Source organism: Eptatretus burgeri, chromosome 2 (genome assembly GCF_056783735.1).
Source record: "Eptatretus burgeri isolate ZD-2024b chromosome 2, Ebu_testis_v1, whole genome shotgun sequence".
Lineage (NCBI taxonomy): Eukaryota > Metazoa > Chordata > Myxini > Myxiniformes > Myxinidae > Eptatretus > Eptatretus burgeri.
The window spans coordinates 102038721-102063837 of NC_140962.1; the positions used below are offsets into that span (position 1 = coordinate 102038721).

The 25117-nt window shown below is 44.5% G+C and overlaps 1 protein-coding gene across 10 annotated transcripts in view; it reads right to left on the reverse strand.

Moving 5' to 3' along the window:
* CELSR2 (cadherin EGF LAG seven-pass G-type receptor 2) overlaps positions 1-25117 on the reverse strand; it is a 357573-nt gene that overhangs the window by 57444 nt on the left and 275012 nt on the right. For all 10 annotated transcript variants that reach the window (XM_085870520.1, XM_085870525.1, XM_085870524.1 and 7 more), the window contains exons 15-19: positions 18940-19123; positions 18631-18732; positions 17717-17811; positions 14880-15089; positions 7294-7477 (exon numbers count right to left, since the gene is read on the reverse strand). In XM_085870520.1, the coding sequence (XP_085726646.1) occupies positions 7294-7477; positions 14880-15089; positions 17717-17811; positions 18631-18732; positions 18940-19123 (775 nt within the window). The remainder of the gene's footprint in view (positions 1-7293; positions 7478-14879; positions 15090-17716; positions 17812-18630; positions 18733-18939; positions 19124-25117) is intronic.

Genomic DNA, 25117 nt, shown 5'->3' on the forward strand with positions numbered 1-25117 from the left:
GAAAGAAGAAAAAATTAGAGAAGATGCGAATTTCAGGGCAATGGCAGCAATTCTGTGGATCAATCAACCGAGACAAATGCATAAAAATTCCCAGCACTCAAAAATTAGGATTCCTAGAAAAAAAATAACTCGTTCTTAGAGATTAGGAATAAATTTTATAATCTTCACGAAATGTACATCATCATAGAACTACTTTTATTCAGGGTACTTACAAAATCGGATATTGGTTCATTGGAATGGTACTGAATATGAGGAGTAATCAATATGTTATGGGACTTAGAGGACAGGGTTGCATTTGGAACTAGAATGGCACTCAATTGAGCGAGTATCTCTGCCAGGCTGAACAATCTACATTTGGTATCCCACTGATAGGCTGGAACTGACTCCGGACCTGAACCAGAATCAAATTGGCTTGTTTTTGTCACCTAACCAACTCATCCATCTAGTTTTGTCATAACTCATTCACAACTTTTTGAAATATCATCCTATATATTGTTTTTTGGCCCATCTCTCAATGGTGAAGAATCACTTAAGAAAATTATCGTATCCGGATCATCACCAAAATTGAATCAATGCGACCTTGTCACACATCTGACCTGTCCATCGAGTTTCGTCCAAATCCATCCACAACTTTTTGAGCTATCCTGTTCACTGACAAACAAACAGACAGGGGTGAAAACATAACCTCCGTCCACCTTCGGTGGCAGAGGTAACTAAAACAGCACTCTGCAGAGCACATACCTCTGCCAGGCTGAACAGTTTACTTTTTGTATCCCACTGATCGGCTGGAGCTGCATCCAGACCTGAACCAAAATTGAATTTTCTTGTTCTTGCCACCTACCCAACTCATCCAACAAGTTTTGTCATAATTCATCCACAACTTTTTGAGATATCATGCTATATGTATGTCGTTTTTGGTCCAATCTCTCAATGGTGAAGAATCATTTTGAAAATTAAAAATTCTCCTCTCTGGATGCAGATTGAGATCTACACCAAAATGTAATCAATTCGTCCTCGTCGTAAATCCATCCAGTCCAACAAGTTTAGTCCGAATCCGTCCATAACTTTTTGAGATATCCTGCTCACAGACAAACAAACAAACAGTCAGACAGGGGTGAAAACATAACCTCCATCCACCTTCATTGGCCGGAGGTAAAAATGCTCGATACTTGTAGAGATGTTACACACTTTTGGAGCTCAAGCATGAATGACAACTCTCATTAGTTTTTTTTTAATCTTGATAGTGCAGCAGCAGACCTCACCAAAAACGAGGGGTACCCCAACCCGAGGTAAAACATTTGTCCTCATGGATTAAATCAAAGCCTCGGGTCTCAGGATATAAAATATGCATGATGACATTGCCGGAAACCGAAGCGAACTGAGAACTTCGCGTTTTCATAGCAACCAACATAGTAACAGCCTTGCCAGTGATTTTTTTATCAAACCCAGCACTCCCCCCTTGGACATAGAATTTTGAAACTTGGCATAATATTACATAATACATTGTGGCACAAATTTATGAAGCAGCAATGTCATGCACACGTTGGTGCCATCGCAACAACATGTAGATATAACAAAATACCCAAGCAACCACACACCTAACGCCTGTGATATGTGTTTTATTGTCCTCTTATCTTGATCATTTATTTTAAAATATATTAAATATGACTGTTTCAAACAAGGACATAATCATCTATCTATAATTCCAGCAATCTCTCTGTGTGTGTCTGTCTGTTTGTTTGTCTGTGACCGCCGTTTCTCGACGACCGCCGGTCCGATCTCATTGAAACTTGCCAGGAATATTGCCGGGGACCCCCGGATGTGCCTTTTCGAGGTTTGATATCGATCGGACGAGCGGTTCCCAAGTTACGGCCATTTTATTGCTTTTTCAGTGTTGAAAAGGTGTATATAAGGCAGCTGAAAGTGTCGTTCCACCTTCTCACCTTCTCATGGCATTTTCCCCCAAATTATTAATAACCAGACGACCACTGGTCCGATCGGATTGAAACTTGCCAGGAATATTGCCGGGGACCCCCCGGATGTGCCTTTCCAAGGTTTGATATCAATCGGACAAGAGGTTCCCAAGTTACGGCCATTTATCTGTCAACCAATGACAGGACACGGTGCTATGACATCACAAATGACATCACAATTAATGTTTTTAAAAAAAAAAATTTTTTGGCACAATTGACGTCACAATTCTTTTTCTTAGTTTGGTATGACGTCACAATCGACACTGGGGACCTGAGTATGTGCCTTTTCAAAGTTTTATATCGTTCTTCCTCATCCATTTCAGCTGTTTCCCAAGTGTCTCCCAAGGTTTGAAAGCTGTTTTATCCCAAGGTTTGAATTAATTAATTAATCCCAAGGTTTGATTATTATTTAATTATTAATTTATTTAATTATTTCATCCCAAGGTTTGATTATTGTTCAAATTATTAATTAATCCCAAGGATTGAATTTTCCTAAGGGAAGCAGCTGTTTCCCAAGGATTTGAAAGCTGTTTTTTTCCCAAGGTTGTAATTAATCGTTGTGCTTGGTAGACATTTGTGAATACATTTATAGAGAGAGGGACGAGAGAGGAGGGGGGAGAGAGGAGAGGGGAGAGAGGGGGCAGGAGAGAAGGGCGAGAGAGGGGGTCAAGAGAGGGGGAGAGGAGGGGGAGAGAGGAGGGGGGACAAAGGAGGGGGGACAGAGGAGGGGGGACAAAGGAGGGGGAACAGAAGAGGGGGAGAGAGGGCGAGAGAGAAGGGCAAGAGAGGGGGTGAGAGGGGGGTCAAGAGAGGGGAGGGAGAGAGGAGGGGGGACAGAGGAGGGGGAGAGAGAGGAGGGGGGACAGAGGAGGGGTGAGAGGGGTGGCAAGAGAGGGGAGGGAGAGAGGAGGGGGAGAGAGAGGAGAGGGGAGAGAGGGGGCGAGAGAGAAGGGCGAGAGAGGGGGTGAGAGGGGGTGGCAAGAGAGGGGAGGGAGAGAGGAGGGGGGAGAGAGAAGGGCGAGAGGAGGGGGAGAGAGAAGGGAGAGAGAAGGGCGAGAGAGGGGGGCAAAAGAGAGGGGGAGAGGAGGGGGAGAGAGAAGGGAGAGAGGAGGGGGGAGAGAGAAGGGTGAGAGAGGGGGTGAGAGGGGAGCAAGAGAGGGGAGGGAGAGAGGAGGGGGGACAGAGGAGGGGGAGAGAGAAGGGCAAGAGAGGGGGGTGAGAGGGGGGCAAGAGAAGGGAGAGAGGAGGGGGAACAAAGGAGGGGGTAGAGAGGGGGAGCAGAGTGGGGGGGGCGAGAGAGAGAGGGGGCGTCACAATTATTCTTCTTCGTTTGATATGACGTGACAATTGATGCTGGGGACCTGATACTGCAGGCACGAAGCTGCACCTACGGGCCCGCACTAGTTTTGTAAATTACAGTAAATATATATATATATATATATATATATATATATATATATATATATATATATATATATATATATATATATATGTACTAGTTACATTGTTGCATATATATTACATATATGTACTAGTTACATATAAATGTACTCGTTACTATATGTACTAATTACATGTACTAGTTACATTGGAAACCACTGCAACAGAGTACCACACATGACAGACAATTCCCCATGATAGTTATTACAGTGAGTAACTGACTGACTTCATTCTAAGCCAGACAAAACTCGGATTGTATTTTGTATTGTCATGAACATTGAAAACATGGAGTGACCCTTTATGATGGAATGTCGAGAGAAGGTCAATTTTGACACATATTCGAAAAATGGATAGAGATTTTATTTAAAAACCCAGACACTCACCATGGCAACCACCTCAGCAACAAACTTATATCGGTAATAAATGTGAGCTTTTTACCTCAATTCAAGACTTGGTGCAGTTGTAATATAAGTGTTTTACTTTCTGAGATGTACATGAGTTCAGCTCTCTGTACAAAGTTAGCACTTACTTATGAAGTATTAGGGCTGCAGCAGATCAAAGGTCTCATTTTTCAAGTAACTCAAACCAATTTTCAAGTTGCTATGGAGGCAGTTGCTCCAGATGCAGTACAAGAAGCCTTTGCCGTGCACTGGAAAAGGGAGAAGTGATGGCTGATACTTTTATCTCACAGTGTCTGGAATCAGGCACTCCCAGGAGCCTGTTTGATCATAATACCCCGATCTAATATCAAGACTATGACTGAGATGCACAGAAAAGTGAAGATAAAGGCAAATAACATCTCAATAAATGGGGAAGTCACGTATCTACACCTTTTGGCTGTTATTTCCATCAATAAAGTTCCTCTGCACTGTTCCTGTTGTTCCTGGCATTTGAAAATGCCCCTGTCCTACTTGACCTATTCACCGAAGATGGCACCATGACAGCTAGTACCAAATCAGACTTGATGCACAAACTTGAAGAAACAGTTACAGAGGACAGGATGAGCCAGTTGGAAGCCAACATGGATGCCATTGTATTGGATGGCCATGCTGTGATTCAAGCCTTGGCTGCTCCATCCACACCACTACAGATAATAATCTTTCAGGATACGGTTAAGGGTTTTGTGTCTCGTATTTGGAGCTCAACCAAAGCCATCAGCACTGCAATGGTCTCCCAGGTGCATATTGCATTTGGCAGATACCTGCAGGACAGTATCAAGTCACAGATAAGAGAGATGCACAATATGGGAAAATCCAGTCGGACATGCAAAGTATGTGATCAAGCTAGGGTGCTACCGAACTGGAAACAGTTTCTGAGTGTGGCAGAGAACAAGTCAAATCTTGCAAGCTACAACACAGACCACCTCATAGAAAATGGGGAAGAACTTGTTGAAAACCAACAGTTGTTTGTCAGCGGTGGGAAAGAAGAGGAAGGGATTGTCATCAGATGCATCTCTGTGTCAGACTGCCCAGACTTGCATTCCAAACAAGAGGAAGCTGACACAAGGCTCATCCTGCATGCCATTACAGCAGCAGAGGCAGGTGCAGATGTCATTGTGGTTTGTAGTCCAGACACTGACGTCCTTGGCTTGCTCCTACATCAATGCTCATCCATCAAAGCTGAGGAGATCTACTTCATGACTGGAAGGCAAGGAAAGTATGCAAAGCTCACATGGTTCATCCCCATCCATATCATCTTCAACAGCCTCACAAGAGTTCAGCATGGTCTTCTGTTGCCAGTGTATGGTCTTGCAGGATGTGACACTGTAAGTGACTTATTTGGGCATGGGAAGAAGAAAGCCCTCAGGATAATGATGAATGGTGGAGATAAATTGAAGCCCATGGCAAACCTGGGAGATATATTACCAATGGACAGAGGTCAGCAAGTAGCAGCCACACACTTCGTCTGCTGCCTGTATGGAGACGGCAAAAGTGAATCTAGAATGAACTCAGATGTGAAAAAGGCTGACAAGAGAATTGCTGCCAAGAATCTCCCACCAAGAGAAGACAGATTTGTAATTCATTTGCTAAGGTGTGCATTCCAGGTGTACATATGGAAGCATGCACATTTGGGCGATCATGACATTCCACCACCAACACCGTATGGCTATGAGAAGGGAGAGGATGGGCTATTGAGATCAAAAATGATGACATTGGAAGCAGCTGCACCGGAACTGTTCAATGACATTGTGTGTGACTGTTCTGCAGACTCCGACATTGCCAATTGCTCCTGTTACAAACACAACCGACCATGCACAGCAGGCGCGCGGGAAGGTATTTTGAGTCGGGGTGCTGAGGTGCTGTCTATTTTAGCGATGGTGTTGGAGTCGTCGTGAACCCCAACCCCGTAGCAAGATCTCCATGTCTGTGATCACTAAAAACTAACAAACAAATTTTTTTAAACTTATATTTTCTTCCCCAAAGCAAAATTATTTATTATATCGTTTTAATATATATTTTATATAAAAAAAATACTTATTTTTTTTGCAGGCAGGAGGTTCTGTGCTCCTCCTGCCTGCAGCTAGGGGGTGCTGCAGCACCCTCAGCACCCCCACTTCCCACGCACCTGATGCACAGCATGTTCATGTGAGGCTGTTCATCATGACTCTGAAGTCGTCTGCTTAAATTCTCTCATTCAGGAAGCTTATGACTTTTTTGATCACCGCGGTGACACTGACTCGGATAGTGACTAAGTAATCATTCAGAAGGATGCATTAACTATTCATGAACAAAAAAAACACCATCTAATAGGTGGATTTTCATCTTACAATTTACGTGTGAACATGCTCAGAAACAAATTTTCGAAAATGCTGTTTGCTGGATTGAGGGTAGGTCCACAAAAATGTAAAATTCACAGCTCGCACAGGTTTCCTGCAATATCACGAGGCACATTCGATATCCTAAGACCCTTGGTTTTGATTTTATCCTTGAGAACAAATGTTTTTCCACGAGTTCGGGTAACTCCTACAATAGACTCCTGAATCCATCAGTGAGTGACTTTTTATCATAACTATTAGGGGGATTGTCATGCATGGTACTCTGTCACAGTGGTTTCCAATATAACTGGTGTATATCTACTTAATGCCATGTACACACTGTTTCGATCCTTGTTTTTGGGATAGTCGGATATAATATTGAGGAATTATAAAGACAAGAGGAAAATAAAACACATATGATGGGTTTTAGTTGTGCGGTTGCTGCGGTATTTTGTTATATTTATGTGTCGCTATGGAAACCAATGTGGACAACAAATCACAATTTCATAAATTTGTGCCACAATGTATTGTGTAACAACATTATGCCAAGTTTCATGATTCTATGTCCAAGAGGGGAGTTCTCGGTTCATTAACAACACTGGCATGGCTGTCCCTATGTAGCTTGCTATGGAAACACAAAATTATCAGCTCGCACAGGTTTCTGGCAATGTCATCACGCATGAATATTCTACGTCCTGAGACCCTCGGCTTTGATTTTATCAATGAGGACAAATGTTTTACCTTGGGTTTGTGTAACTCCAAAAATACAGCACTTTTGGGCCCTCTGCTGCTGCACTATTCGGTGATGTTTCAGCTTTTAACCAGGTTGATGTTGCAAAAATGTCTGCTAAACTAGGTGGTAGATCCATCGTCATGATAAGATGAATAAAACATTGGATGATACGTTCAAACACATCACTGAGAATGTCTTGCAAAAATGAATTCAGGGAAAATGCAAAATGGACAGAAAGTGTGAAGAATGGATAGATGTAAGCTCACTTTGAAGGCTGAATGATGTTTGTTGTTTATCATTGCCTTAATTTGATTTATTTAAACAGTTAGGGACTTCCAGAAGGTTATACATGTACCTTGCCATATAAACAACTAAGATTGAGAAAGACCCACCGATGTTGGGAGTGCTGACAGCGAATGGTGGCAGATAGGTGGCACGCATGTTCCGAGCCAGATTGTCGGCATAGCGTGCCAGGTGGTGATGCAGCAGCAACGTACCGCCATCCACTTGCTGGATAACATCCCAATGAGCCTTGTTTATGGGATCCAACAGAGCACTGCCAGCTTCAAGGAGATTCTGAGTGTGAAAAGTATTATATTTAAATTCAATGAAAATTTCCAACATTCCTGGGATGATAGTTGGATTGACAGACCAGTGATTTATGTCTTTTTTTTTAAACGGAGCACCTCCAACTGGATACACACCTGTGCCTAGGTCAGTGAAATTGCCGTACCAGTATTAATGGCCATTTCGCTCCAGAACCTCCACCCTCTACCCTTTTAACTGCCTTCTTCAGGTCTCCTTTCTTTTGCTCTTTCTTTGTAATAACAAAGCTTTAAATTATCATCGCCCACTTCCTTTTTCTCAAAAAAAACTTCTGAACTCCCTCCAGCACTTCCTTCTCAGGAAAAGGCTTCAAATTGAGCCTGGGGTGTTGTGGCCATGTGTTTCCAACCCTGTTAAAGATATTACATTGAAGATACCCTTGAGCTGATCACATCTCGCATCTGTAGATATTACTCGTGCATACTCTATCTAATTATTACATTGCAGTTACCCCTGAGCTTACATCTTGCGTATCTCGATAGCGCATCGTATATTAAATATGAAACTATATTTCACAGACAAACCCATTACTCTTATGAAAACATTTGTATGAAAAGAAAAAAAACGTGTATATACAGTGGGGAGAACAAGTATTTGATACACTGCCAATTTTGCAGGTTTTCCCACTAACAAAGCACGTAGAGGTCTGTAATTTTTATCATAGGTACACTTCAACTGTGAAAGACGGAATCCAAAACAAAAATCCTGAAAATCACATTGTATGATTTTTAAAATAATTAATTTGCATTTTATTGCATGAAATAAGTATTTGATCACCTACCAACCAGTAAGAATTCCGGTTCTCACAGACCTGTTAGTTTTGTCTTTAAGAAGCCCTCCCATTCTCCACTCATTACCTGTATTAACTGCACCTGTTTGAACTCGTTATCTGCATAAAAGACAGCTGTCCACACTCAATCAATCAGACTCCAACCTCTGCACAATGGGCAAGACCAGAGAGCTGTCTAAGGACATCAGGGACAAAATTGTAGACTTTCACAAGGCCGGGATGGGCTACAGGACAATAGGCAAGCAGCTTGGTGAGAAGGCAACAACTGTTGGCGCAATTATTAGAAAATGGTAGAAGTTCAAGATAACAGTCAATCTCCCTCGGTCTGGGGCTCCAAGCAAGATCTCACCTCGTGGAGCCTCAATGATCATGAGAAAGGTGAGGGATCAGGCCAGAACTACACGGCAGGACCTGATCAATGACCTGAAGAGAGCTGGGACCACAATCTCAAAGAAAACCAGAAGTAACACACTACGCCGTCATGGATTAAAATCCTGCAGCGCACGCAAGGTCCCTCTGCTCAAGCCAGCGCATGTCCAGGCCCGTCTGAAGTTTGCCAATGACCATCTGGATGATCCAGAGGAGGAATGCGAGAAGGTCATGTGGTCTGATGAGACCAAAATAGAGCTTTTTGGTTTAAACTCCACTCGCCGTGTTTGGAGGAAGAAGAAGGATGAGTACAACCCCAAGAACACCATCCCAAACGTGAAGCATGGAGGTGGAAACATCATTCCTTGGGGATGCTTTTCTGCAAAGGGGACAGGACGACTGCACCGTATTGAGGGGAGGATGGATGGGCCATGTATCGCGAGATCTTGGCAAACAACCTCCTTCCCTCAACAAGAGCATTGAAGATGGGGCGTGACTTGGTCTTCCAGCATGACAACGACCCGAAACACACAGCCAGGGCAACTAAGGAGTGGCTTCGTAAGAAGCATCTCAAGATCCTGGAGTGGCCCAGCCAGTCTCCAGACCTGAACCCAATGGAAAATCTTTGGAGGGAGCTGAAAGTCTGTGTTGCCCAGCGACAGCCCCGAAACCTGAAGGATCTGGAGAAGATCTGTGTGGAGGAGTGGGCCAAAATCCCTGCTGCAGTCTGTGCAAACCTGGTTAAGAACTACAGGAAACGTCTGATCTCTGAAATTGCAAACAAAGGTTTCTGTACCAAATATTAAGTTCTGTTTTTCTGATGTATCAAATACTTATTTCATGCAATAAAATGCAAATTAATTATTTAAAAATCATACAATGTGATTTTCAGGATTTTTGTTTTAGATTCCGTCTTTCACAGTTGAAGTGTACCTATGATAAAAATTACAGACCTCTACGTGCTTTGTAAGTGGGAAAACCTGCAAAATCGGCAGCGTATCAAATACTTGTTCTCCCCACTGTATATATTGTTACGGCTGTGGAAATTTGCACAACACCAGAAAGGTCCTTAGATCAGTTATGCCTGTAAGTTTATGTGCAGATAGTTCCCCACCGTTGTTTAGAGGGTATGATTCGTGTTCACCGGGCTGCGACGCTTTGAGATAGCCGTTTTTCTTTTCTCAAACATTATTTTGGACCAATCATCCCCCAACAACCAAATTGCCACCACCAACATCATTCCCAAACAACTACAACTGAAACACCACCACCTTCGCCTCTTTACCTCCACAACTCCACCCCGCAAACATCGCTTCACCGCCATTCTCAAACGATGCCCACAACAACCAAATCGCCACCACCAACATCGTTTCCAAACAAGCAAACCACCACCACCTTCACCCTTTTCCCTTCACTACCATCAACAACGCCACCCCGCAAACATCGCTTCACCTCCATCCCGGAGACAACGCCATCTTCACGCTGTCAGGACGAGCGCTCCGATGATTTCTACCACGTCCGCTTTGCCGGGGTCGGAGTTCACGCTGTCAGCACGAGCGCTCCGATGATTTCTACCATGTCCGTTTTGCCGGGGTCGGAGTTCACGCTGTCAGGACGAGTGCTCCGATGATTTCTACTACGTCCGCTTAGCCGGGGTCAGAAGCCGCTCTGTCGAGGCGAAGCCTCGGTGAATTACACACATCGGCTCGGCCGGGACGAAGCCGTGCTGTCGAGGCGAAGCCTCGGTGAATTTACACACATCGGCTCGGCGGGGTCGAAGCCGCGCTGTCGAGGCGAAGCCTCGGTGAATTACACACATCGGCTCGGCCGGGACGAAGCCGCGCTGTCAAGGCGAAGCCTTGGTGAATTACACACATCGGCTCTGCCGGGGTCAGGGGTCAAGCTGTCGAGCGAGTGTTTTGGTGATTTCTACCATGTCGGCTTTGCCGGGGTTGGAGGTCGAGGGTCAGGGGTCGATTCTCGCTTCCCCAGCCCTATAAAAGGGCGAGCAGAACGGATCTCAGGGCCAGTCGGTTTTACGGAGCTTGAGGCAGTGTCGAGAGAAGTGTCGGTGGGTCGGTTGCCAGTGTTGGTGAACGGAGCTCGCAGTCAGTGGTGGGGAAGACGAGCTCGCGATCAGTTACAAGTCAGTCTGGGTTCAGTTTTTGAGAGACGGAGCTCAAGTCAGTCAGTTGTGGGGAGATGGTCGTGGTGTCAGAGCGAGAGTTGGTGAACGGAGCAGGGACGCGGAGAGGGGCTCGGAGGCAAACCAGAGGGCTACGTGGAGACCACCCCCGGGAAAAGGGGCGAGGTGGAGACCACAGCCAGTGAGAGTTTGCCGGAGCCAAGGCGGTCCAGGGTGCTCGTTCGAGCGTCAACTCGCTAAGAGAGCGTCAACTCGCTAAAAGAGCATCGACTGGCTGAGAGAGCATCAGCAATTCCCCCATACCGAGCACCCACGCAGAGAGAGAGAGAGAGAGCGCCGGTAACCCTGTCTCGCTGAGAGAGCATAGACGTGCTTAGAGAGCACCAGCAATTCCCCCCATACCGAGCACCCACGCAGAGAGAGAGAGAGAGAGAGAGAGCGCCGGTAACCCTGTCTCGCTGAGAGAGCATAGACGTGCTTAGAGAGCACCAGCAATTCCCCCCATACCGAGCATCCGCGCTGAGAGAGCGCCGGTCACCCCGTCCGTTCCGTGGTGCCGGCTGTGTGGTGCGAGCCTGCGCATCCGGGTGGAGAACGCCGGCGAGAGCTTACCGACCAAGCCGGGTGCCCGAGGACAGGCGCGGCCATGCCAGGCCGTGGGAGAGTAGACGTCGCGACCTGCCCACCGTCGCGCCATGAGGGCGCAGGTAAGACTTCTTTTATCTGCTTGCTTTGACTGTACATACGTGAATGATTCATTGCTGTGACTGTAAATACGTGCAATGTCTAATAAATGTGCTTATTGAACTGTTCCCCGTTCGTTGCGTCCTATTCCCTGTTTTGAAAGTGCCATCTTGCATCACGGAAGAAATTGGTAGAGGGGTGTAAGCACCCGGTAAACAGAATCACATCCGTCGAGGCCGGCGATAACACTGCTCGGTTATCACTGTAGCACGGAACGGACCACTTAAGCGGTTCGTGTCCTAGGCCGACCTGCGGCGAGGTACGATCGCCCGGTCGACTACTCGCGCAGGTACTTAGGTAGGTCGAATTTGGCGAGCAACCCTATCCTGTGCGGCTGGGCAATTGGCACGATCGCGGTGAGGTTAAACCCCCACCCATGACTATCTCCTGGCGGTAGTTCCAACGACTGAATTGTCCGACCGGTGGGCGACGCGGTCACGATTCGAGTTACGCGGCCGATCGCACGCCAGGCGGGACAGAATTCGCAACAATATATATAGATATGTTTAAAAAAAAAAAAAAAAATATATATATATATATATATATATATATATATATATATATATATATATATATATATATATATATATATATATATATATATATATATATATATATATACAAACACACACTACCTCAAGACAAAATTGGTTTATTTATCAATAACTAGCTGTTTACCAACCCTAAGGATGGATGTAGAATGTAAATTTTAAGTGCACTACAATCTCTGATGAAGCTAAATAACCAACTCAATTGACACAGATGTAATTTGGACACCTAAGGTGGTTCGCCACATGCATTTTATCCTTCACAGCTAAAACTACTTTCTATTATGTTCTCAATAGACATACTGACCTCCTGCTGAGTAGAGGCATAAAGCATGTAAGCAAACAAACTCGGTTTTATATGCATAGATCAATCAATCCGGAGCCATCAAACTGTTAAATTTGTCATTTACCATAAAATGCACAATAAACAAAACAAACTTCCCATCGCAAGGAAATGCATTTCAGTTCGTTCACAGTCGCCACGATGATTTCCAATAGAAAGTGTAACTTTCAGTGTTCTGTATAATCAAAATTTATAAATGTCTTTGCCATATGTTTTCTTCCAGGATTTGTTGTTTCTTGTATGTATTTTTACCATTTCTAACAATCAATCATAGCAGATGTAACAACAGATCTACCAGCTTACTTTCAATCATCAGCAAGGTCAGGAATCCATCATCACAGTTAATATGAAATCCTTCCTTTTCTCCAACATCCTCATCTCAGATCACCACTTTGGTTTCAGACCAGGTCACTCCACCTTGGACATGCTGCTTCTACTCAAGCAACAATGGGTGGAAGCCCTCAATGTCAGATATGATATCAGGGCCGTCTCTCTGGACATATCTCATGCTCTTGAAACAGTCTGGCATCCTGCCGTGCTCTCCAAACTCTCTGCCTATTGCATCCAGGGAAACTCCACACATGGCTTGCTGACTTCCTCGACTCTCATAGCCAACATGTGGCTCTCAACGGAATCCTTTCATCTTCTCTCCCTGTCAAGGCTGGAGTTCCTAAAGGCAGTGTTCTGAGCCCAGTCCTATTCCTAATCTTCACAAATGATCTCTCTCTGACTGGAAAATCCTCTTTATCCATTTGCTGATGACTCCACCCTGTGCCGTGACATCCCTCATCCTTCATCCAGGCAGGCCACAGCCTCTTCCCTCTCTTCAGACCTTATTGACAAAATCACAAGCTGGTCAAACACTTGGAATATGCCTTTCAATTCTGACAAATCTCACACTTTTACTATCTCTTTCCAAAAGGTTTGTGTGGCAACCCCCTCCCCCCTCCACCTTCACCTTTACTTTCTCAACAATCCTCTTGAGGAAGTTCAGTCATTCAAACTCCTGGGTCTCTCGATCAGCCATAATCTTTCTTGGGCAAATCACATTTCAAAGTTGGCCTCCAAAGCCAGCCACCGACTGGTCATCCTCAGTCATACAAAGTCCTTCCTTGGCACACCTGAACGCCTATCCACCTTCAAGGCCTTCATCTGCAGCTTGATGGAGTATTGCTCTCCAATCTGGGCTGGCTCCCCTGCCTCACATCTTTCTCAGCTTGATGCTGTGGAAACCGAGGCCTTCAAGATGATTGGAATCTCCTACAATAAAGCTGAATTTAAGGGCCGATCACTTTGCCATCACAGACAGGATGGTGGTCTTTCCGTCTTGTACTGCGTACTTTCTGGCCTTGCACCCTCTACTCTTTCGGTGCTTTGTCCCCCCCCAGGTTTCTGCAGGGCACACTTGATCCACCGTTAACTCCCTTCTGGTGAAACGACCTAAATCCAGGATCACTGCTCACTTCCACTCAAGTGTTCCTCTTATTTCCCATCTGTGAAACCAACTTCCACATTCTTTTCAATCTCATTCCTCCCTCTAAGTCTTCAAGACAGCTGTTCACCACCATCTGCAGATCGTCCCCAATCGAAAACCACGATCTTATTCTATCCTCGTTACCACCACCCCCCCCCCCCACCATCCCCACCCCAATCGCTCCTCCTTCCAAATTTCCAGTTTTCCCTCTTGAGAGTTTACCTCTCTATCCATCTTGTCCACCCTATGCATCCTCTCCTGCCCCCCCCCTCCCCTTCATTCCTCCCCACACCCATTGTTTGTCCAAGTCTGTCTCTATGTTGGTGTTTCCCCTTCTCTCTGCTGTTCCTTTTGGCCTGTTGCGTCCTGACCCGTTCAGTGTACTCGTACTAACTTTTCCACGAGCCTCGACTATGTATACAAAGAAGAATGACCACACTGTGGTCACAACCTGCGACAAAATTCGGTAATGGGCCGATTGGGAAACATGCATTTAAAGCATTCATAAAAAGATGAACGGTGCAATTGAGAAACACATTTAATGTGCTATTAAAAGTTTAACTCGACACCTCTCATCCATGTCAGCCTCTGCCACGGTTATATAAGAACAAGCTGATTCATCACACGGTCATGGATTATATTTAACTCCCAATATGGAGCTGTTCAAAAATTACGTAATGTGATTCCTTTAGGGAGGCGCATACCGTGCATGTTGATGGGTTTGATGAAACCTTGCTAATAATTTTTATTCGACATACATACGATATATCTTATGGAGTCCCTCATCGTGAGTAACACGAGACCCAAACAAAGCCTGAGGAAATCTAACGCAACAAACCTGGGTAACGTATAACCAGCAGAGGCCTACAGGCCTTAAGTCTACAGTAGTAGTAGTAGTGGTGGTGGTCTCTTTTCCCATTAATCCAACCGCACACCACTCTTACAGGTGCTCAGTTACCTCGGTGAAACGGACGTCCTGAGTGGCAGCGAGGCCAAAGCCATCTCGTGCTGCCTCGTACGTCAGGATGTGCAGGCTGAGGCGGTACGCCACTTTCACGTCGTTGCCAAAGAGACGTGTGGTGTGGTGCGTGGCATTCTGCAACATGGCTGCCACTGTGCGAGCAAGCCTCGAGGTCATCTGGGTTTCATTTTTCTCCAGTTTGTCTAGCTGAGTTGGAAACGGAAGAAAAACGATGAAGTCGACAAGCATTAATGCACATAACATTGGCGGATGTCCAATTTTTTTTTACAGAATGTGCCGTAAAATTCCTCATGGAGTTGTGGATCTGCTGGAGCAACTTACATTGCGTGGAAGCTCACAGTACGCATTAGCAAGGTAAAATTACAGAGAAAATGTATGTTATAGTGGAACTTTAATCACATACATTTTAAAAATTATAATTTCTTCTGCTGAGGGATCATAAGTTTTGAAATGTAGGGAAATGTCAGCAATGAACCATCTCCTCAAAATTATATTGGCCTTGTCCTGGAAGGTGAAACGAATAGTGTTGAGAGGTTTATGATTGCAATAGGTAGGGGGTGAGGTGGGAGGGGGAAGGGTGGGAACAGGTAAAAGGATAAAGGTTTTTTTTTTTTCCAGGTTACCATGCAATACGGGACTTTCAAAATGACGTACGGATACAAAACGAGGCCTTTTTGCAAATGTGCTGTATGTGTGTTTACACCAACTCGGTTCAGCTCGCAGGGCACTTTTAACCTGCCATTGATAGTGGCAAATCCGCGATTCAAATCATCTTTTAAACATAATTTTCAGCATTTAGATGAAAACGTGGTTATTTAAGGATGTTTAACCATAATTTCAATGTGCCCGAATGAAAATCGGACACACAGAAATATTGGAACACATGAAATATCCGTGAGAGAGAAGAGTTGGTTTGTAACATTTCTGGTCAATACAATTAGCCAGCGGTGGTCATGGTTATAATGTACACACATACACAAATAGACACTTCACCTTTCACCAAGAGATGCAAAAATCAAGTACTTTTCACCCAGAACCAAACAAACAAGATACTATATATTTATAACGACACTTGCAGCCCATACACCTTACATCCACTCCCCTCGTCCCCACCCCCGTCAATTGTCTGAAACATGATGAATGGCAAATATCAATCATTTTCAACTTAACCTGTGCATCGACAAGCCCCAGATATGACCTCTCCATTGGTATTAAGAAGCACGAAGGTTTGGTTAGAACGCAACATCTTCGGCCTTTTACGGGCCCACATCATCGGGAGTTTTTGCAATACGGACTGTAACATATCAGCTCTTGGACCAGTTGATCAGGAAATTCCCCCAACTGTTTTGTTGTGCAGAGGCACACCCCATTCTCACAGGTATGCATACAAGTACTTTCGGCTTTTTCGAAAGTATTTTTTAGTCATTGCATTCTACATTCCTTATCTGGGAGGCATGATAGATGTCCAGGCCACACCGATTTACTTTATTCCTAAGTGTTTCTGTGCATACGTGCCAAGCAATCTGGGGCAGAAATACGTCATTTCGAAAGTTCCATCTTAGCTATCATGAAGTAATGAACTGATAGGTTAACCGTGTTGAGTCCTTCAGTAATTTGTGTTTATTTGCTTTTTATTGAATTTTATCACTGGTATTTAAAGGGCTGAGTAAACATTAGATTGAATCTGCATTTGTTCGCTGGGTGTTGGGATGTTAGAATCCCTATATATCCCCTGTACTTGAATGTAAATGGAAAATATCTGGCAGAGGAATGTAGGATAAAAGATTGTCAGAGAGCGGGGGGTTTATACCATTTGGTGGTGTTAATTCATGAAAGTAAAATCACTGATTGAGCAAAACAATGTTAATTATGAAAGCACACCAAGTATATTAAAGCACATCAGCAGTTATCCAAGGCTCGTAGAAGAGCCCGTAGGCCAAATACATGAAAAGAGGTTAGTGTATGTTTACATGAATTACAATTTAAGCATTTGGAGACAGTAGACAAATCAGAACAGTCTATGGGGTTGGAACCCTGGGTTCCAACATCATGAGCTCACTGCTCAGATGAGAACACCAAACAGGGCAACCGAGAGGATAGAAGAAATGAGAAAGGCACTCTTTGGAGTCGCGACGTCAACCGATATGCCTCCTTCCACATTATTACATCGTTGTAATACTTGTAACCAAGGTTGATTTAAATCGCTTCGACTGTTCTCAGGTCTCACATTTGTATTTGACATGACCTCTGACCTCTTGATGCCAAAAGCTAATCAGTTCGTCTTTATATCATGATACATACTTGTATCAAGTTTGGTCAAAATCCAATCACTGGTTCACAAGTTCGCGTGGTAACAGAATTTTTTTTTACCTAATATGACCTCTGACCTTTTGATCTTTGACCTCAACTCCAAAATCGAATCATGTCATCTTTACATCATGATGCATACTTGTATCAAATATAGTCAAAATCCAATCACTGGTTCACAAGTTAGCATGGAAACAGAATTTTTACCGAACATGACCTCTGACCTTTTGACCCTTGACCTCTTAACTCCAAAATCGAATCAGTTAATCTTTCCATCGTTATACATACTTGTACCAAGTTTGACGTAGATCTCTTCAGCCATTCTTAAGTTATCGAGGGAATGAAAACCTATCACGGACGGGTAGATGCATTGATGGACGGAGGGACGGACAACCCAAAAACATAATGCCTCTTCTTCATCAGAGGCATAAAAAAGATGTTTTTCTCGATTTTTTTAATGCACTTCTTAATCTTGGTTTACAATAATGTCCCCGCTTAAAACTCACAATCTCCTTAAGACTAGTGAAGGAAACAGAGGTGCAGTTGAAGAGGTCCGGAGAAAGCCAACCTCTTTTCTCATCGCAGTGCCGAAGAGCCATTCCTGTGTGAAATGGCAAGAGATGTGGGAAAGGTCAGCAATTTCACCTTTGTGAGAAATTGTTCATCCCAAATCCAATCAAAACCACAACAGGTGGGCAGACAAGGCCACACGGCTTACCCTGGGGCCTCACGCCTGCCGGCAGCAAAGGCAAGAAACAGAAGAAAAAGGGATTACTGCTGAGGCATAGGTGGAGGTGGAGGAATATATGGAGGTGGAGTGGAGGTAATGATGGACATGGAGATAAAGATGAATGAAATGGAGATGCATATTGGATATGACTAAGATGGTAAATGAGATTAAGATGATGAAGGAGATGATTGAGATAGAGATGGAAGTGGAGACATGATCGATGAAAAAGAGGCAGTTATTGAAGCTGGAGCAGATATAACATGGAAGCAATCAGTCGAAGTAATTAAAATAGATAAAGGCAAGAAGATAAAATGTCTGTATTTGGGGTATTTTGGGTATTTACTAAGGAATTAAAGCAAGTGATGAATCCAGAAGATAAGAACAAGAGAGAAAACAGATGTATTCAAATCAAAACATGATGGCAAGAGATTACCTTCCAAAAATAAAGGGAAAGAAATTAAGGTGGAAGATGGAGGAAGTAAATTAAAGTGGGGGATAGAAGCAAAAACATTGGCAAGAATATGAGACTGAAAATTAAAATTAAATTTTAAGAAAAGCAATGGAGAAAAAAAACATTGAGACAAAGGATGTGTGCGTGACCTTCAAAAAGGAAGTTTACAAGGAAGCAAAATGGAAAACATTGATGAAAAAGTGCAATGCATTTGGGATCTGAACCTAGCCTGAACTTACCGAAGGAAGATTTCGGACAATGTACAGCGGCCGGTTTTCCAAACTCTGTCTTTGGCCACCAGATGTCAGAAGCCATCGTAAGTGGACATTCATTGTACATGACTGCAAGCAGGGACCAAAGGGTAAGCGGAAATAAACGAAGGAAAGTTATCACTTGACAAAATGAAAGAAAAGCTTACCAATCGCCTGCTTGGAAGATGAATGAATTAAACCTATGTAGGCATTTCAAGTCAAATGGGATCAAATGAACTCGTGTCCAAAACTGCCAAAAACAAAGTCGCAAGTGTGAAATGCTTCTCGCATGCTCACTCTCACAGCCGCTCTGCGTGACCTCAGCAAAGGGGTTATCACACAGGTTGCACTGGCGCCCGATGACGCCCGGCTTGCAGGGGCACTGTCCGGTCTCATTGTCGCAAGTGCGTGCCAGAGAGCCCAAAGGATAGCACGCACACGGCAGGCACTCCGCGCTGCCGTTAGGGTGATAATGATGCTCCTATGACCACAAGGGACATGAAGAGTTCATTCAGATGACTGAATTGGTACGCTGTATTGATCGTCATAATGAGATGAATGACAACCATTAATGCTGTGATTGGCACAATGTTGACCACCTTCATGATGAGTACAGCATGAACAAGTGTTGTACATAATGACATAGTCTGTCAAGAATCAAAACTCAGATGTCCCGACCTGAATAAAAAAAACATAGGACCGCCCATCCTGAAGCTCACCTGGATCAGGAACAACAGTCACTCAAATTCCATGCAGACCCCTTAGACCCTGATTTTTATGCCGTGAAAAAACTTTGGTGCATCACCAGTGATGAAGGTTGTGGTCAAGTTTCATTCAAATTGTGTGTGTAGTTTCGCAGAAGAAAGCAAATACCTATTTTGGGGGGCTTAAACCCCCACAGACTGACTGAGACCTTGATTATTTTTTTATGTCGTGAACAAACTTTCATGCGTCACAGGTGATGAAGCTTGTGGTCAACTTTCGTCAAAGTTGTGTGTGTTGTTTCTTAGAAGAGAGCAAATAACTTCTTTTTTTGTGGTGGGGGTTGTCAAAAAAAACCTCCCGCAGACCCCCTTAACAAGTGCAGATTTTGATGCGGTTGATAAACGTTAATACATCACTGGTGATGAAAGTTGTGGTCAAGTTTCATCAAAATCATGTGTACAGTTTCGGAGAAGAGAGAAAATACCTATTTTGGGGGGTTCAACCCCACCTCCCACATAGACTCCTTAAGGAGTGCAAATTTTGATGTAGTCAATAAACTTTGGTACATTACGGGTGATGAAGGTTGTGGTCAAGTTTCGTCAAAATCGTACGTGTAGTTTTGGAGAATAGAGCAAATACATTTTGGGGGGGGGGGGGTAAAAAAAAAACACTCCCATGGACCCCTTAATGAGTGCAGATTTTGATGCGGTCAATATATCTTCGTTAGGCATCACGTATGAAGCTTGTGGCCAAGTTTCATCAAAATCATGTGTTTGGTTCAAGCAATAATGACTGAAGTGTTTGCGGACTGACTGACTCACTGACTCACTCACCTACGGACACTGCTCGATCGTATAAGTTCACCTGACTAACGTCCAGGTGAGCTAAAAAAAAAAAAAAACACTCCAAGAGCGACAACTTGGTGAAACGGAACGGCATTCCGTAGAGAACATACCTCCGCCAGGCTGAATAGTTTCCATATTGTATGCCACTGATAGGTCGGATCTGATTCCGGATCTCAATCAAAATCAAACCGGCTTGTTCTTGTCACCAAACCAACTCTTCCACTTGGTTTTGTCACAAGCCATCCACAACTTGAGAACATGCTATACATAACATGCTACAAAAGAGATAACATGCTATGCATAGTTTTGGCCCCATCTCTCAATGGTGAAGAATCACCTGAAAAATTCTCGAATCCGGATCCGGATTCAGATCTTCACCAAAGTTGGAACAATTAGTCCTTGTCACACACCCAACCTGTCCACCAAGTTTCATCTGAATCTGTCCTCAACTTTTGGAGATATCACGCAATCTCGTTTTGAGCCCATCTATCAATGGTGAAGAATCAGTTAAAAATTAAATAATTTCCTGCCCGAGCAAGCAGAGGGCACAGCTGCACCCTCAGGCAATGATACTACGCCTAATGCCTTGTGCTGCATCCAAATGAAGAAGACTGTGATATCTATCTATAATTCCAGCAGTGTGTGTGTGTGTGTGTGTGTGTGTGTGTGTGTGTGTGTGTGTGTGTGTGTGTGTGTGTGTGTGTGTGTGTGTGTGTGTCTGTGACCGCTGTTTCTCGACAACCACTGGTTTGATCTAATTCAAACCTTGCCAGCTATATTGCTGGGGACCTGAGGATGTGCCTTTTCAAGGTTTGATATTAATCAGACAAGTGCTTCCCAAGTTATGGCCATTTATTTACCAAACCAATGACAGGACACGTTGCTGCGTAGGAGTGGCCGATGGGGAAAGGGCGCCATTTAGTTACCGTGGCGTAGGAGTGGCAATGGTCAATGGCAGCGAATGTCATGGCAAGCAAAGACAGGGAGGTAAACTTGATTTTAATTTGGATTTTAATTAACTCTGTGTGTATCACAGCAGTTTTTTTTTTTTTTTTTTTGTATACCTTGGTCGAGGCTCGTATGAGAGCTAACACACAACTCACAGCAAGGAGGCATGAGACAAGAGGGGCGGGAGTGGAAGGGACAAAACATTGGGGAACAGACACAGGTGAACTGTGGAAGGGAGAGGGATGGGGATGGGACGGGGAACATGGCGAGGGGAAGATGGACATTAAAGGGACTTTCAGGAAGGAAAGCAGGAGAATTGAAGGAAGTGGGCTTGGGTGGATTATCGGGGGTAGAAAAGATCGAGGATTTGGATGGGGGAAGATAAGAGGTGGTGGTGAACAGCTGTTTTGAAAGCCTGGAGGGAAGAATGGGAAAGAATAGAGTGAGGAAGTTTATTCCAAAGGTGGGAAAAAAGAGGAATGAAAGAGTGAAGATGAGCAGTGATTCGTGATTTTGGTAGTTTTACCAGAAGGGGGTTGTTGGCGGACCTTGAGCGCCCTGTGGAAATGTGGTTGGGACAAATCGCAGAGAGAGCAGGGGGGGGCAAGGCTGGAGAGGAGACGGTAGAAGACAGAAAGACCACCGACCAACCTGCGGTGATTGAGTGAGAGGCCCAAAGACTCAGCTTCATTGCGGGAGATGCCAATGATCTTAAAAGCCCTGGTTTCGACAGCGTGAAGTCGAGAAAGGTGGGAGGCAGGAGCACCAGCCCAGAGGGGAGAGCAGTACTCCATCAGGCTACGGACAAAAGCTTTGTAAGTGGTCAGGAGCTCAAGAGGGCCGAGGAAGGACTTTGCACGACGGAGGATTCCCAGTCGGCGACTGGCTTTTGAGGCAAGGTTGGAAATGTGACTTTCCCAGGAAAGGTCATGGCAGATAGTGAGACCCAGAAGCTTGAAAGAAAAGACTTCTTCCAGAGGATTGTTGAGAAAGTGGATGGGGGGGTTTTGTAAACGGTCCTTTCGAAGAGACATAGTGAGAGTGTGAGATTTGTCTGGATTGAAAGACATGTTCCACGTGTTGGACCAGTTTGTGATTTTATCCAGATCTGCAGTGAGTGAAGAAGCTGCTGCTTGCCGGTCTGAGGGATGACAGATGGTACGGCAGAGGGTGGAGTCATCGGCAAAGAGAAATAGAGGATTTTCCAGAGAGTCCGAGAGATCATTGATGAAAACCAGAAAAAGAACAGGGCCCAGAACGCTACCTTGAGGAACTCCAGCCTGCACAGGAAGAGGGGATGAAAGAACTCCATTTAGGGCCACACGTTGACTGCGACAGGAGAGGAAGTCTGCGAGCCATGAGTGGAGATGGCCTTGAATACCATGGGAAGAGAGTTTGGTGAGTAGGGCAGGGTGCCAGACTGTGTCAAAAGCACGTGATATGTCCAGGGATACGGCTCGGATTTCCTCTCTGGCATTGAGGACCTCCATCCATTGATGGGAGAGCAGTAGCAGCATATCCAGGGTAGAGTGACCTGGTCTGAAACCAAATTGATGATTGGAAATCAAGCCATTGGAGAAGAGGAAGGATTTCATGTCTGAAGCGATGATGGATTCCATAACCTTGCTGATGATTGGGAGAAGGCTGATTGGTCTGTAGTTACAGGGATCTGTTTTTGCACCTTTTTTATGCAGGGCAGTGATGTTAGCAGATTTCCAAGCAGATGGCAGATGACCTTGGGAAAATGAGAGGGTGAATAGAACAGAGAGAGGGTGAGCAAGAGCAGAAGAGCAGGCTTTGAGGACACGTGGGCTGATGCCGTCTGGCCCGGTTGCAGAATCTGACTCGAGGTTTGAAAGCAAGCTCTCCACCTTGTCAGGAGAAAAGGATACAGAGTCCAGGGACAGTTGGGTGCGACTGGGTAAAGTGGGTAGAGATAGTGATGGGTTTGGGACACAAGATTTAGCTGCAAACACCGAGTTTAGACATTCAGCTTTATCACGTGTGGAATCAGCAGTGCGGCCATTTGAGGTAAGGGAGGGGATGGAGGGGGAACATACACCAGTAACAGATTCGATTAAACGCCACCAGGATTTTGAGGAGGGAGAGAGGTTTGAGAGTTCAGACTTGAGATGAGAAAGATGTTGTTTTCTGGCTCTCCTGAGGGTAGCTACACACTTGTTCCGAGCTTTGTGGAAAGAACTGAGATTGCCCTCAGTTGGGTTTGCTTTCCATGAGGCAAAGGCAAGTTGTTTCAGGACAACTGCCTCGCCACAAGCTTCAGTAAACCAAGGGCGGGAGGAAGGGTAAGACAACTGAACACGAGAGGGGATAAATCTGTGCATGAGGGAGAGCAAGTTTCTTTGAAAGAATTCCCAGGATGAGTTGATGTTTGAGAAAGTAGTGATAGGAGACCAGTCTGTAAGTTTGATGGCTGCTCGGAGACCCTGCCAGTCGGCTTGAGTGAAATGCCAGACTCGACGGCGGTGAGGTGGTTCTCTGATGACAGCCAGAGAGATGTCCACTTTAACAAGGACGTGGTCAGAAGAACCGATTGGAGCGAAGGAAGAGCAGCAGATATTGTCAGGGAAATTTGTCAAAATCAGATCCAGAAGAGATGGAGTACCATTGGTTGAGATCCGGGTCGGGAAGTTGACCGATTGAGTCAGTCCCAATGAGTCGCAGAAAGCTTTTGCTGATGTCCCATGGCAGGTGAGAGAGGTACCCACACCTAGCCAACTGGCGTGAGTTGTTACTTCAATGCAAACGATAATTCGTGGAATGCATGTGAACATTCCGTACGGGCACGCACCACTTCTGGATAGTGATGACTTACTGTATTCTAATAATTTCTCGATTTCTTATGCGCATTTATAGATAAACACAATGCCCCAATCCAGTCGTCGTTTACGAGAGCGAAGGAATGGCCTGTGTGGTTGTTTGAAAGTTTTTTTTTTGGTTTGCATGTACAGCCACGCAAGTACGGGCACGCGAGAGCGAAGGAACGGCCTGTGTGGTTGTTTCTGGTATGTGGTTTGAAAGTTTTTTTTAATATATATATATATATATTTTTTTGCACGTACGGCCATGCACGTACGGGCACGTACGAGTTATAAATAATGACATCATTATCATTTCACATAAATAGATTATGTAAAGTTGGTTGTCCCCAAGTCCTTTTTTCCATCAATAAAATCAAGGCTCATACAAGATTGAGGTGACACAGGGTGAAAAGGCAATTGTGCTGACAGTGGGGAAGTGGGGCTACAGTTGGACAAAACGAGCAAGGGAATGAACAAACAGGAAACGAGTAAACATAGTAACCTGCAAGTAAGAGTTAGGTAGGTTTAATAATAAAAAAAATTATCAGAGGAAGGGATGAGGGGTGGGGTGGAGTGACATGAGATAGTGGTGCACCACCTGTTTGAAAACTTTGGGGGAAGAGTATGATTGAACAGCCTCAGGAAGGCACGTCCACAAATGGGAGAAAAGTGGAACAAAAGTGTGGAAGTAGGCAGCAAGCCTGGATTTTGAAAGTTAGCCGGAAAATGACAAGTAGACATCAGTGTACCTCTCCATGAATTACTATAATCACTGATCCTGGAGCAGATGTAACATGGAAGCATTGTCAAGTTTCGACAATGGTCCAACCCTAACCCTGGCCAAAATAGACAATGGACAAAGGTACATACAAGTCGTACATATGGAAGTTGAACTTTGGTTCCCAGAACAATGACCCATCGATTCAGATGACAACACAAAACATGACACTTTGCAAGGTGTGCAAGGACACACCCGATCCCAATCGCCGATAATGGTAATGATTATGACAATAACCAATGACATACAATGGATGCTAGATGTTGTAATGATATAATAGTCACGAATTGAAAACAACAAATTCAGTGATCATGGATTTATCATCATATAAATGAAGAAGACGCCGTATAATAACAACAATGATGCCAGAGATTGTA